Raw genomic sequence first — 13,909 nt, forward strand, 5'->3', positions numbered from 1 at the left:
GCAATAAGGCCTGAGGGGTGTGGTATATCACGAATATACCACGGCTAAGGGCTGTTCTTATGCACGACGCAACGCCCGCCCATTGCCGTTGTATATTTGCCATATACCACAAACCCCCAATGTGCCTAATTGGCATTATAAACTGGTTATCAACGTTTAAAAAATTACATTTTGTTATACCCGTGGTATACGGTCTGATATACAATGGCTGTCAGCCAATCAGCATTCAGGGCTCGAACCAGTTTATAATTGGGCGTAGAACAAGTCAAATAACAATACTATATGCTTTGAACAATTTAATTCTGAAATGTATTTCAAAATACATATGTTGAAGTCATTTTCTCAAAATGCCAACTTTGATTGCCACTAGAAAGTATGACAACAGTAAAATATCAATGTGGCCTGATTACACACTTGTACTATGCCTTGTTGGTTACAGTTATGCATACACAGTCAACACGCATACAAGTCAAGTAGATGAAGTAAGTTGCCACGACAGCGTTGGGAGGTTGTATGTGGTGGGTTGCTTGCATCCCCTTTATGATGATCACGTTGTTTGTACATTGTTTCACTGTTTAGGCAGTCTTCAGGGACCTTGGCAACCAACCTGGAGAAAAACCTAGACAGAGTAAAGACTGTTGTTGTTTATGATGATTATTATATTCTACTGACCTTTATTGTGGCGTCCTCGGAGGCGGACACCATGACGCTGAAGACTGGGTGGAAGATGACGCGTGTGACAGGGGAGCGGTGGCCGCTCAGTGCGTACTTCTCCGGCGGGCGAGGTATCCACTCTTTGGGGTCACGCTTCTGGGCTATGGGCCCACCTAGGGTAATCTCCTCTTTGGCCTCGTTCAGCTTCGACTCCAGCTCCATCACCTGGGGGGGGGGCAGACACGGCGACAGAAATGGCGACACAGTTACCATCACAGTAAGATATGTGGTATTACATTATTACAGAAGGAAACTGGCCATTTTCATCAGGTGGGAAATTTACCACTTACAATGTAAAGCACTTTGGAATACAGTATGTGTATACTCTGTACTACGCAAGTAAAAATGGCTAATATAAGCTTGCTGATACATGAAAATCTTTGCTGGCAGCTTCAGTGTACTGCTAAGCAACCACATGAGAGCTAGCCATATCAAACGATCTCATATCATAAGGGCTTTGGGTTAGCACATTCAATTCCTTGTACTGTAACCTTTTTAATACGCCGTGTATGGTGAATTTATGATCAGATGATGTTCCACCGCAGTCATGGGCCGAGACTAGCAGACAGAATCCCCACCAGCATCCCCTGAAACAAACCACAAACCTTCTTTTGTAATCTGATGACTGAGGTCCATTTCTTTTCCAAAAGGCCGGCATATTTCTTATCCAATTCTTCATTCTGGTTGGGGATGAAAAGAAAGAAAGGAGGTAGGAAAAGAACGCTGCATGCACAGACACACAATCTAAGCACGGAGCTTAGTTTAGGCCTAATCAGTGGGCCCTATGGTCTGCCTAGGGGGTAGCGGAGGTTGCAGGCAGAGTCTTTGGGTACAGTAATAAGGAGTGTGTGTGTGTGTATACACAGTAATAAGGAATGGGATTTACACCCCTACAGCCAAACCGTGGTCGCACCACAGAGGGTAAGACTTGAAGCTAAATTGTAAACACACATACACACGGAGACATACTTACGGATACACACACACACTTCTTAATCCCTCTCACACAGGCTAATCTCCTGCAGACAAGGGCTTACACCCTCACAGTCTGCTGGGGATGGACATTAACTTCCGGAAGCCTTGCAGAGACCGGCTTCCACCTGGAGGAAAGGCTAGCAACAGGGGTATGGTGGCCATTTTACTAAAGGGCGAGGGAGGGACTTCTGGTGCATGTTTACAGGCTGGCTAGGGTAAGGAGTAAGACAAACTTAAGTGAAACCAGTTACGGATAGTAACAAAGATCAAGACTAGCAATTCACCTAGAAATGAGCCTACATGTTCTATTCAGGGAATGCAGAAAAGGAAAAAGAAAATAAGTGGTTGGTGTGTGTGTGTGTGTGTGTGTGTCATATGAAGCCCCTAGCTCTTGATCGTGTTGGGGGTGCCAATGAGCCAGGGGGAGGTTGAGTTACCAGTCACCTGCAGCTGAGCCCCACACCTGCCTCTACAACATGCTAATCAGACAGTCACACTGAGCAGGGTTACACACACCAGGTGGGTTCTCATCCGTCCTCCCACACAAGTTAGTCTAGACAACAGCACCCCCCAAGACAAATGAAGGCGGAAGCAGTCAGACAGTGTGGTACACACAACTGCTGCAGACACCATTTCTGCGGTCTGAAATATGCGTGGGGGCGCAGATTGATAAAGAGGGGTCTAATATCAATTATTATTATTATCAATTTGATCATATTTGTATTGTTTTACTTCACTTTGTCCTGCACTGTTGGAGCTCATAACTGGCTATGTGGCTTATAAACACTAAAAAAGGGAAAGGGATGGCGTGTTTGCTGAGAGGAGTTGGTACATATTTCCATTGTCTCATGTGGTGTAACTAATGGGAGAGGATGGAAGAGCAATGAGGGAGAGAGGTGAAGGGATAGGGGTAGCACAACACTCATCTTCTCTGGTGATTCAGTACAGTTCTATAGCAGGTCACTGTCTTCAGTTCAGCTATCAAACAAACCATCAACAATTCAGATTGACAGCCTAGCCACTGTTTCAATGGGGGAGAAACAAAAGAGAAGATGTGGAAGTGAGGAGTATTGCTATAGGCACAGAGGGGAGGTGTGTATTCTGAAGCTTAACTGCTGCTCCTAGGCAGAAATAGCTCTGATGGAAAATCAGAGGTGTCCAAGAGAACAGTTGCTGCCTCGCTCAGCGCTTGGAGCGATAAAATGGGAGAGGTTCACGGGATGGAGGAATGAAAGGAGTTGTGGCATTGTGTCCTTGAAGAGAGACGAAGAGAGTTAGAGAGGGAGGAGAGAAAAATCTGATTTGCCATCTGCCAAGACCCTCTGCCGACAGCTTAACACACACAGTCAGTCAGTGATCCACACACACACAGCTTCTAATCACTGTGGTCTGCCAGTCTAATCAGCAGGGTGTGTGCGGGCAGTGCCAGACGAGAGGTATGGCATGCTGTTTCGTATACTACCTTCAACACCACTCTGCTCACCTACATACCGCATGACATTATTTTAGCAAGTCTTAAAAGAAACCCAAGACAAAGGCTGTGTAAATGTAGCATTAGGGGAAATGCCTCCATTGGTACAGCCTCCTAATTTAACAGGTAATAAAAATAGACTAGATTAAGGCAATGGGAGGCTGGAATTGCCAGCATCATTAGGGAAAGTTAACACAATCCTGCCAAGGTGTGCCTGTGTGTGTGGTGTCAAACGTGTCAGGGAGTTTCTCCGTCCATAGCAATCTATTATTCAGGCTGATTCCACTAACTAGGGAGGAGGAAGGACTGAACCCCTCTCCTATCTGTGCTATAGCAATAGGGAGGAAATTACAAAGACGGGGAGAGAGAGGAAAAGAGAGGCAGAGAGAGAGCGAAGGGAGCATTTACATGTTAACCTGCCACATGTTGTCTTTGAGCTTTGTTTTGTCTTGTTTGAGGAGAGATTGTACATTGAGGTAATTCAAAGGGCACATTTTTTTTCAGGGCTTTAGCTGCTAGTACCTGCCATTACATTAGCTCTGATAGAGATAGTTAGGAAGACAGGTTATCTTCAGCTTCTGTTCCACTACCTGACTGCAGCTTCTCCCTCGTGTGTGTGTGTGTGTGTCAGACACCCTAATAATGGCTCTAGATTCCCTTAACTAGGCTCAATTGGCTTCAGTCACACTTGTCTGCATCAATTAAACAGGGGGATAAAGTGGAAATTAAAGTGGTATTGTTTGGGTAAATAGGCTTGATTTAGTGAGCGTGTATTCTTGTGTGTGTGTGTGTGTGTGTGTGTGTGTGTGTGTGTGTGTGTGTGTGTGTGTGTGTGTGTGTGTGTGTGTGTGTGTAATGTTCCATCGTTACTCACCACGTCTAATTCTGCCTCCTTCTTGAAAGTTGAATATGCCTCTTCATATCCATTTGAACGAAGGTAATCAGCTATCGCTCGATTTCTGAAATAGGACAAAAGAAACCAATTAGTTATTATTAAAAGCAGTTGAGATTAGAGTTTCTCTTGTTAAGAAGATGGAGACATTTATCTTTAAAATGGAGAAAAGGCTTGAGTCAGGGATTTGACTACAGGTAAAACGAAGAAAGAAAATAAGTGTGTCTGAGTAACAAGGAAATTGCATTGGTCTTTTGTTTGACATGTGTTAAATAGAAAAATCACACGCACGCACACACGCGCACAGACCAATTTGACACAGATAGAGAGCACATGTGTCTGCTGTCGATAATGAGATCTTGTTGCTCTGGGCAAATAATGGAGGAATCACTCCCCACAGAGTAGAGAGAAAATGAAAACTAGACTACTGTACACCACAGAAACACCTGCAGATAGACACGCACACGCTCTCCTGACACACAGCTTTTCTACAAAATCCTTTACAAGAAGACCAGACATGAGCCAAGTGAAAGCCGAGCTAGAGGTATGAGATGTTGAGATAGACATGACAATAGACCAGACAGACAGAAGCGACACAGTAAAATGACTGCCTGCCTCCTCCTCCCCTTTGTTCAGGTTTGGGACAAAAGACACACACATACGCCTAACTGAGCTGTGGGTCAACCCTAGGACCACATCTCAGGCTAAATTTACCCACCAAGGGCTAGGTTATTTCAGTGCCAAAAGCCATTCAGCTGAAACTGTTGTCTAAACCAGGGTTTCGTTAGGAAAATGTAGCGCAGGACATTTGACCAGTAACATTTTAATTTAACGGACACACATCCATCGGTTGCTAGCCTCTGTAGTGACTTGCGGACGGAGGCCGAGCAGTTGCTTACCAGGCAGTGACGCAACCAGTCAGGATGCCCTCGATGGTGCAGCTGTAGAACTGTGAGGATCCGAGTACCCGTGCCAAATCTTTTCAGTCCCCTGAGGGGGAAATAGGCTTTGTCGTGCCCTCTTCACAACTGTCTTGGTGTGCTTAGACCATGATAGTTTGTTGGTAATGTGGACACGAAGGAAATTGAAGCTCTCAACCTGCTCCGCTACAGCATCGTCGATGAGAATGGGGGCGTGCTCGGTCCTCCTTTTCCTGTAGTCCACAATCACCTCCATTGTCTTGATCACATTGAGGGAGAGGCTGTAGTCCTGACACCACATGGCCAGGTCTCTGACCTCCTCCATATAGGCTGTCTCGTCATTGTCAGTGATCAGGCCTACTACTGCTGTGTCATCAGCAATCTTAAATGGTGTTGGAGTGAGGTCTAGCCATGCAGTAATGAGTGAACAGGGAGTACAGGAGGGGACTGAGCACACACCCCTGAGGTGCCCCTGTGTTGAGGATCAGCGTGGCGGATGGGTTGTTACCTACCCTTCCCACCTGGGAGCTGCCCGTCAGGAAGTCCAGGATCCAGTTGCAGAGGGAGGTGTTAAGTCCCAGGGCCCTTAGGTTATTGATGAGCTTTGAGGGCGTCAATGAATAGCATTCTCACAAAGGTGTTCCTTTTGTCCAAGCAGAAAAGGGCACTGGAGTGCAATAGAGATTGCATCCTCTGTGGTTCTGGTGGGGCGGTATGCAAATTGGAGTGAGTCTAGGGTTTCTGGGATAATGGTGTTGATGTGAGCCATATCAAAGCACTTCATGGCCACAGGCATGAGTGCTACGCGTCGGTAGTCATTTAGGCAGGTTGCCTTTGTGTTCTTGGGCACAGGGACTATAGTGGTCTGCTTGAAACTTGTATTACAGACACAAACAGGGCGGGTTGAAAATATCAATGAAGGCACTTGCCAGTTGGTCAGCGCATGCTTGAAGTACACGTCCTGGTAATCTGTCTGGCCCTGCGGCCTTGTGAATGTTGACCTTTAAAATGTTAAAAAGGTCTTACTCACATCGGCTGCGGGGAGCATCATCACACAGTCATCCGGAACAGCTGATGCTCTCATGCATGTTTCAGTAATACTTGCCACGAAGCGAGCATAGAAGTAATTTAGCTTGTCTTGTGGGCTCGTATCATTGGGCAGCTCATGGCTGTGCTTCCCTTTGTAGTCTGTAATAGTTTGCAAGCCCTGCCACAACCGACGAGCATCAGAGCTGGTGTAGTACGATTCGATCTTTGTCCTGTATTGATGGTTTGCCTGTTTGATGGTTCGCCAGAGGGCATAGCGGGATTTCTTATAAGCGTCCGGGTTAGAGTCACACTCCTTTAAAGTGGCAGCTCTACCCTTTAGCTCAGTGTGGATGATGCCTGTAATCCATGGCTTCTGGTTGGGGTGAATGTACAGTCACAGTGGGGATAACGTCATCGATGCACTTATTGGTGAAGCCAGTGACTGATGTGTACTCAATACCATCGGAAGAATCCCTGAACATATTCCAGTCTGTGCTAGCAAAACGGTCCTGGGGCTTAGCATCTGCTTCATCTGATCACTTTTTTATTGACCGAGTCACTGGTGCTTCCTGCTTTAGGAGGATAGAATTATGGTCAATTTGCCAAATGGAGGGCGAGGGAGAGCTTTGTACACGTCTGTGTGTGTGGAGTAAAGGTGGTCTAGTTTTATTCCCTCTGGTTGCACATTTAACATGCTAGTAGAAATTAGGTAAAACTAATTTAAGTTACCCTGCATTAAAGTTCCCGGCCACTAGAAGCACCGCCTCTGGATGAGTGTTTTCCTGTTTGCTTATGGCCGTATACAGCTCATTGAGTGCCGTCGTAGAGCAAGCATCGGTTTGAGGAGGTAAATAGACAGCTATGAAGAACATCGATAAACTCTTGGTAAATAGTGTGGTCTACAGCTTATCATGAGATACTCTACATCAGGTGAGCAAAACCTTGACACTTAGATATCGTGCACCAGCTGTTTACAAATATACATAGACTGCCACCCCTGGTCTTACCAGAGGCTACTGTTCTATCCTGCGATAGTTTATAACCTGCCAGCTGTATGTTATTCATGTCGTCATTCAGCCACGACGCCATACGCTTTGCATTGACCATGGTGACATTAGGTTTGTATGAGGCTGCTCGGCCATAGAAACCCATTTCAAGAAGCTCCGATTAAACAGTTATTTTGCTGACATTTCTTAGAGGCAGTTTGAAACTCGGTAGTGAGTGTTGCAACCGAGGACAGACTATTTTTACAAGCTTCAGCACTCTGAAGTACAGTACTGTGAGCTTCTGTAGTCTTCCACTTCCCGGCTGAGACGTTGTTGCTCCTAGACATTTCCACTTCACAAGTACAGCAATTACAGTTGACCAGGGCAGCTCCAGTAGGGCAGAAATTTGACAAACTGACTTGTTGGAAAGGTGGCATCCTATGACGGTGCCACGTTGATAGTCACAGCTCTTCAGTAAGGCCATTCTACTGCCAAGGTTTGTCTACGGAGATTGCATGGATGTGTGCTCGATATTATACACCTGTCAGCAACAGGTGTGGCTGAAAAAGCCGAATACACTAACCATTGCACTCCACTTTCTTCAAACAAAGCCTACAAAAAAATATATATACAAAAGTAAGTTTTCAAAATGCATATTGCCTCCAGCTCATTGCAAAGTGGTGTGACGCGTTGATGAAGCCTGCCTTCCGTTGCAGTCATATGACGCATTCAAAACACCTGGAAACTCGTAAATCTTTGCTTGTGACACTGTTGGTGATTTATTTAGAATTCAAGGCACACTTACCAGCATGGCTCCCACAGCATTCTGCAATGATACGCCATCCCATCTGGTTTGAGCTTAGTGGGACTATCATTTGTTTTTCAACAGGACAATGACCCAACACACCTCCAGGCTGAGTAAGGGCTATTTGACTAAAGAGAAGTGTGATGGAGTGCGGCATCAGATGACCCGGCCTCCACAATCAACCGACCTCCACCAAATTGATATGATTTGGGATGAGTACAACCGCAGAGTGAAGGACAAGTACTGAGCATGTGTGTGAACTCCTTCAAGACGGTTGGAAAATCATTCCAGGTGAAACTGGTTGAGAGAATTCCAAGACCATGCAAAGCCATCAAGGCAAAGGGTGGCTACATTATTTTAGATTCTTCAAACTCACCAAAAAAAGAAACGTCCTCTCACTGTCAACTGCGTTTATTTTCAGCAAACTTAACATGTGTAAATATTTGTATGAACATAACAAGATTCAACAAATGAGACAAACTGAACTAGTTCCACAGACAAGTGACTAACAGAAATGGAATAATGTGTCCCTGAACAAAAAGGGGAGGGCGGGGGGGGTCAGAATCAAAATGGTAACAGTCAATGCAGCTGGTGGCCACACCAGATACTAAGAACTGCAGTGCATCTCCTCCTCATGGTCTGCACCAGATTAGCCCGTTCTTGCTGAGAGATGCTGCCCCAATCTTCCACCAAGGCACCTGAAAGTTCCCGGACATTTCTGGGGGGGAATGGCCCTAGCGCTCATCCTCCGATTCAACAGGTCCCAGACGTGCTCAATGTGATTGAGATCTGGGCTCTTCGATGGCCATGGTAGAACACTGACATTCCTGTCTTGCAGGAAATCACGCACAGAACGAGCAGTATGGCTGGTGGCATTGTCATGCTGGAGGGTCATGTCAGGATAAGCCTGCAGGAAGGGTACTACATGAGGGAGGAAGATTTCTTCCCTGTAACGCACAGCGTTGAGATTGCCTGCAATGACAGCAAGCTCAGTCCGATGATGCGGTGACACTGCCCCAGACTATGATGAACCCTCCACCTCCAAAATCAATCCCGCTCCAGAGTACAGGCCTCGGTGTAACGCTCATTACTTTGACGATAAACGAGAATCCGACCATCACCCTTGGTGAAACAAAACCACGACACGTCAGTGAATAGCACTTTTTGCAAGTCCTGTCTGGTCCAGCGACGGTGGGTTTGTGCCAATAGGCGACGTTGTTGCCGGTGATGTCTGGTGAGGACCTGCCTTACAACAGGCCTACAAGCCCTCCGTCCATCCTCTCTCAGCCTATTGAGGACAGTCTGAACACTGATGGAGGGATTGTGCATTCCTAAAGTAACTCGGGCAGTTGATGCCATCCTGTACCTGTCCCGCAGGTGTGATGTCGGATGTACCGATACTGTGCAGGTGTTGTTATACGTGGTCTGCCACTGCGTGCACGATCAGCTGTCCGTCCTATCTTCCTGTAGCGCTGTCTTAGGTGTCACACAGTAAGGACATTGCGATTTATTGCCCTGGCCACATCTGCAGTCCTCATGCCTCCTTGCAGCATGCCTAAGGCACGTTCAAGCAGATATGCCAAGGCTCCCGGCTCTCTTTCTTTTGGTGTTTGTCAGAGTCAATAGAAAGGCCTCTTTAGTGTCCTAAGTTTTAATAATTGGGGTCTTAATTGCCTACTGTCTCTAAGCCGTTTGTGTCTTAACAACCGTTCCACAGGTACATGTTTATTAATTGTTTATGGTTCATTGAACAAGCATGGGAAACAGTGTTTAACTTTTTTAGGGATAGAGGGCAGCATTTTTACTTTGGATGAATAGCATGCCCAGAGTGAACTATGCTAATATATGCCTATTATTACTACTATTGGATATAGTATATAGTGAAAAAAATCCAAAACGAAGTGAGAATTCTGAGGCTGGTCGATTTTCAACTCATCGCCTATTGAAATCCAGGTGGGATATGGATCTGTTTGCACTTCCTACGCCTTCCACTAGATGTCAACAGTCTGTAGAACGTTCAATGAAGCTTCTACTGTGATGTTGAGCCGGATGGGAGCTATTTGAGTCAGTGGTCTGGCAGAGTGCCAGGTCCTGGTCACACGCATTCCACATGATATTGACTTGCGTTCCATTACTTCTATAGACACAAAGGAATTCTCCGGTTGGAACATTATTGCATATTTATGATAACAACATCCTAAAGATTGATTCTATACTTAGTTTGACAAGTTTATTCGACCTGAAATATAACTTTTTGAAGTTTGTCCGAAGTTCGCCTGGACCTGCACGAGCGTTTTGGATATGCGTACTAAACGTGCTAACAAAAGTAGCTACTTGGACATAAATAATGGACATTATCGAACAAAACAACAATTTATTGTGGAACTAGGATTCCTGGGAGTGCATTCTGATGAAGATCATCAAATGTAAGGGAATATTTATCATGTAACTTCGTATTTCTGTTGACTCCAACATGGCGGAGAAATGTTTCTGAGCGCTGTCTCAGATTATTGCATAGTTTGCTTTTTCCGTAAAGTTTTTTTGAAATCTGACACAGCGGTGACATTAAGAACAAGTGTATCTTTAATTCTATGCAAACATGTATCTTTCATCAAAGTTTATGATGAGTATTTCTGTTATTTGATGTGGCTCTGCAATATCTCCGGATATTTTGGAGGCATTTCTGAACATGGCGCCAATGTAAACTGAGATTTTTGGATATAAATATGCACATTATCGAACAAAACATACATGTATTGTGTAACATGATGTCCTAAGAGTGTCATCTGATGAAGATGATCAAAGGTTAGGGATTAATTTTCTCTATTTCTGCTTTTTGTGACTCCTATCTTTGGCTGGGAAAATGGCTGTGTGTTTTTTGGACTTGGCGGTGATCTAACAATCATATGTTGTGTTTTCGCTGTAAAGCATTATTATTATTTTTTTTCCCCAATCGGACACGATGGGTAGATTAACCTGTTTGGCGTGCAAGCCCGACGTCGGTACATTTATGACAACAGCCACTTCAAGTGCAGGGCGCGAAATTCAAAAGATATATTTTTTTTAAATATTTAACTTTCACACATTAACAAGTCCAATACAGCATATGAAAGGTACACATCTCGTGAATCCAGCCAACATGTCCGATTTTTAAAATGTTTTACAGGGAAGACAAAATATGTAAATCTATTAGCTAACCACGTTAGCAAAAGACTCCACTTTTATTACTCCATCAGTTTGACTCCATCAGTAGCTATCACAAATTCGACCAAATAAAGATATAAATAGCCACTAACCAAGAAACAACCTCATCAGATGACAGTCTGATAACATATTTATTGTATAGCATGTTTTTTTTCAAAAATGTGCATATTTCAGGTATAAATCATAGTTTACATTGCAGCTACATTCAGAAATTGCACCGAAAGCAGCCATAATATTTACAGACACCAACGTCAAATACCTAATTACTCATCATAAAACATTTCTGAAAAATACATAGTGTACAGCAATTGAAAGACAGGCATCATGTGATGCCAGACAATATTTCCAATTTATCAAGTGTTTTACAACGAAAACACAATATAGCGTTATATTAGCGTAGCCACAATAGCCAGAAACACTTGGGCGCCCACGACCAGTTCACATGCACGACAGATATTAGAAATAGCATCATAAAATGTTTCTTACTTTTGGTGATCTTCCGTCAGAATGTTGGACAAGGTGTCCTTTGTCCAGAACAGTCGTTGTTTTGATCTGGCACTTGCCAAGTGGCACGGATCACTCCAACGTCAACAAAGTCAGAGAACGGAACACGGCAAAACTCCCCAAAAAAATTTAATAATCTGATTAAACTATATTGAAAAAACATACGTTACGATGATATGGTCACATGTATCAAATAAAATCTAAGACTGAGATGTTAGTCATTCATAACGACAGCTAAACAGAAGGCATATCCATGTCCTCTTTCGCGCGCTCCAGAAACAGGATATGGACGGTCACGTCAAACAAAGAGCTTTTATTCCACCTCAGACCAAGATAGACACGAAATTTCTTCTCTCACCGCCTCTTGACAACCAGGGGAACGTGTATGAAGTGTATGTAGACTCTTACGTATCACGCCCATGTATAGGCATGCAGTTGAACAGAGCATCGATTTCTGACATTCCACTTCCTGGTCAGGAAGTGTGCTGCAGAATGACTTCTGTTTCACTCAGAGAAATAATTCAAACGGTTTTAGAAACGAGTGTTTTCTATCCAATAGTAATAATAATAATATGCATATTGTACGAGCAAGAATTGAGTACGAGGCCGTTTGAAATGGGCATCTTTTACCTGGCTACTCAATACTGCCCCTTGCAGCCATAAGAAGTTAACAAGATGTTTATCTTTCATTTGCTGTATTGGACTTGTTCATGTGTGAAAGTTACATATTTCAAAAATATATTTTTTTGAATATCCCACGCTGCCTTTTCAGCGGAATGTTTTCAGGGGTTCCGCTAGCATAACGTGTCCAAGAAAGACAGGGTCCTGAAAAATGTCTGTTTCTTTTTTTGCTGAGTATACAATTTGATTTGTTTAACAATTTTTTGGTTACTACATGATTCCATATGTGTAATTTCGTATGAAGCCTTCACTATTATTCTACAACATAGAAAATAGTAAGAGTCCAAACTTATGACTGGTCCTGTAAAGTATTCAGACCCTTTACTCAGTACTTTGTTTAAGCACCTTTGGCACCTTACAGCCTCGAGTCTTCATGGGTATGACGCTACAAGTTTGGCACACCTGTATTTGGGGAGTTTCTCCCATTCTTGTCTGCTGATCCTCTCAAGCTCTGACCGGTGGGATGGGGAGCGTCGCTGCACAGCTATTATCAGGTTTCTCCAAAGATGTTTGATGGGGTTCAATACCGGGCTCTGGCTGGGCCACTCAAGGACATTCAGAGACTTGTCACAAAGCCACTCCTACATTTCATTTTCTTGGCTGTGTGCTTAGGGTCTTTGTCCTGTTGCAAAGTGAACCTTCGTCCCAGTCTGTCGTCCTGAGCACTCTGGAGCAGGTTTTCATCAAGGACGTCGCTGTATTTTGCTCCGCTCATCTTTCCCTTGATCCTGACTAGCCTCCCAGTCCTTGAAAAACATCTCCACAGCATGCTGCTACCACCATGCTTCACCATAGACAGTGCCAGTTGTCCTCCAGAGGTGACGCTTGGCATTCAGGTCAAATAGTTCAATCTTGTTTCTCATGGTCTGAGAGTCCTTAGGTGCCTTTTGGCAAACTCCAAGCGGGCTGTCATGTGCCTTTTACTGAGTGGCTTTCGTCTGGCCACTCTACCATAAAAAGGCATGATTGGTGGATCGCTGCAGAGATGGTTGTCCTTTTGGAAGGTTCTCCCATCTCTACAAAAGGAACTCTGGAGCTCATTCAGAATGACCATCAGGTTCTTGGTCACCTCCCTGTCCAAGGCCCTTCTCCCCCGATTGCTCAGTTTGGCTGGGCGGCCAGTTCTAGGAAGTCTTGGTGGTTCTAAACTTCTTCCATTTAAGAATGATGGGGGCCACTGTGTTCTTCAATGCTGCCAACATTTTTTGGTACCCTTCCCCAGACCTGTGCCGACACAATCCTGTCGACCTCATGGCTTGGATATTGCCCTGACATGCAGTCCAATCAATTGAATTTACCACAAGTGGACTCCAATGCAGTTGTAGAAACATCAAGGATGATCAATGGAAGCAGGATGCACAATTTCGAGTCTCATAGCAAAGGGTCTGAATACTTTTGTAAATAATGTTTTTTTTATTTTTAATACATGTGCAAGAAGTTCTAAAAACCAGTTTTCACTTTGTCATTATGGGATATTGTGTGTAGATTGATTAGGAAAAATATGTATTTAAACCACTTTATAATAAGGCTGTAACTTAACAAAATGTGGAAAAATTCAAGGGGTCTGAATACTTTCCGAAAGCATAATTTCCGTCGACTGGTATATACATCAGTGAACAGGCTAAAAAGCATTATTTCGCACTAGGATTTTTCTTCTCTCCGACAATTAATGGACAAAAGCTGGCTTTTACCTGCTAACAGAAACCCTGGTCTGAACGGAATTAATTT

General features: G+C 44.1%; 1 protein-coding gene across 2 annotated transcripts in view; it reads right to left on the minus strand.

The window, feature by feature from the left end:
* LOC129822592 (lissencephaly-1 homolog A-like) overlaps positions 1-13,909 on the minus strand; it is a 58,495-nt gene that overhangs the window by 20,097 nt on the left and 24,489 nt on the right. For both annotated transcript variants that reach the window (XM_055880939.1, XM_055880940.1), the window contains exons 3-5: positions 4,035-4,119; positions 1,320-1,394; positions 673-879 (exon numbers count right to left, since the gene is read on the minus strand). In XM_055880939.1, coding sequence (XP_055736914.1) covers positions 673-879; positions 1,320-1,394; positions 4,035-4,119 — 367 coding nt within the window. The remainder of the gene's footprint in view (positions 1-672; positions 880-1,319; positions 1,395-4,034; positions 4,120-13,909) is intronic.

This window comes from Salvelinus fontinalis, chromosome 24 (assembly GCF_029448725.1).
Source record: "Salvelinus fontinalis isolate EN_2023a chromosome 24, ASM2944872v1, whole genome shotgun sequence".
In the NCBI taxonomy this organism is placed as follows: domain Eukaryota; kingdom Metazoa; phylum Chordata; class Actinopteri; order Salmoniformes; family Salmonidae; genus Salvelinus; species Salvelinus fontinalis.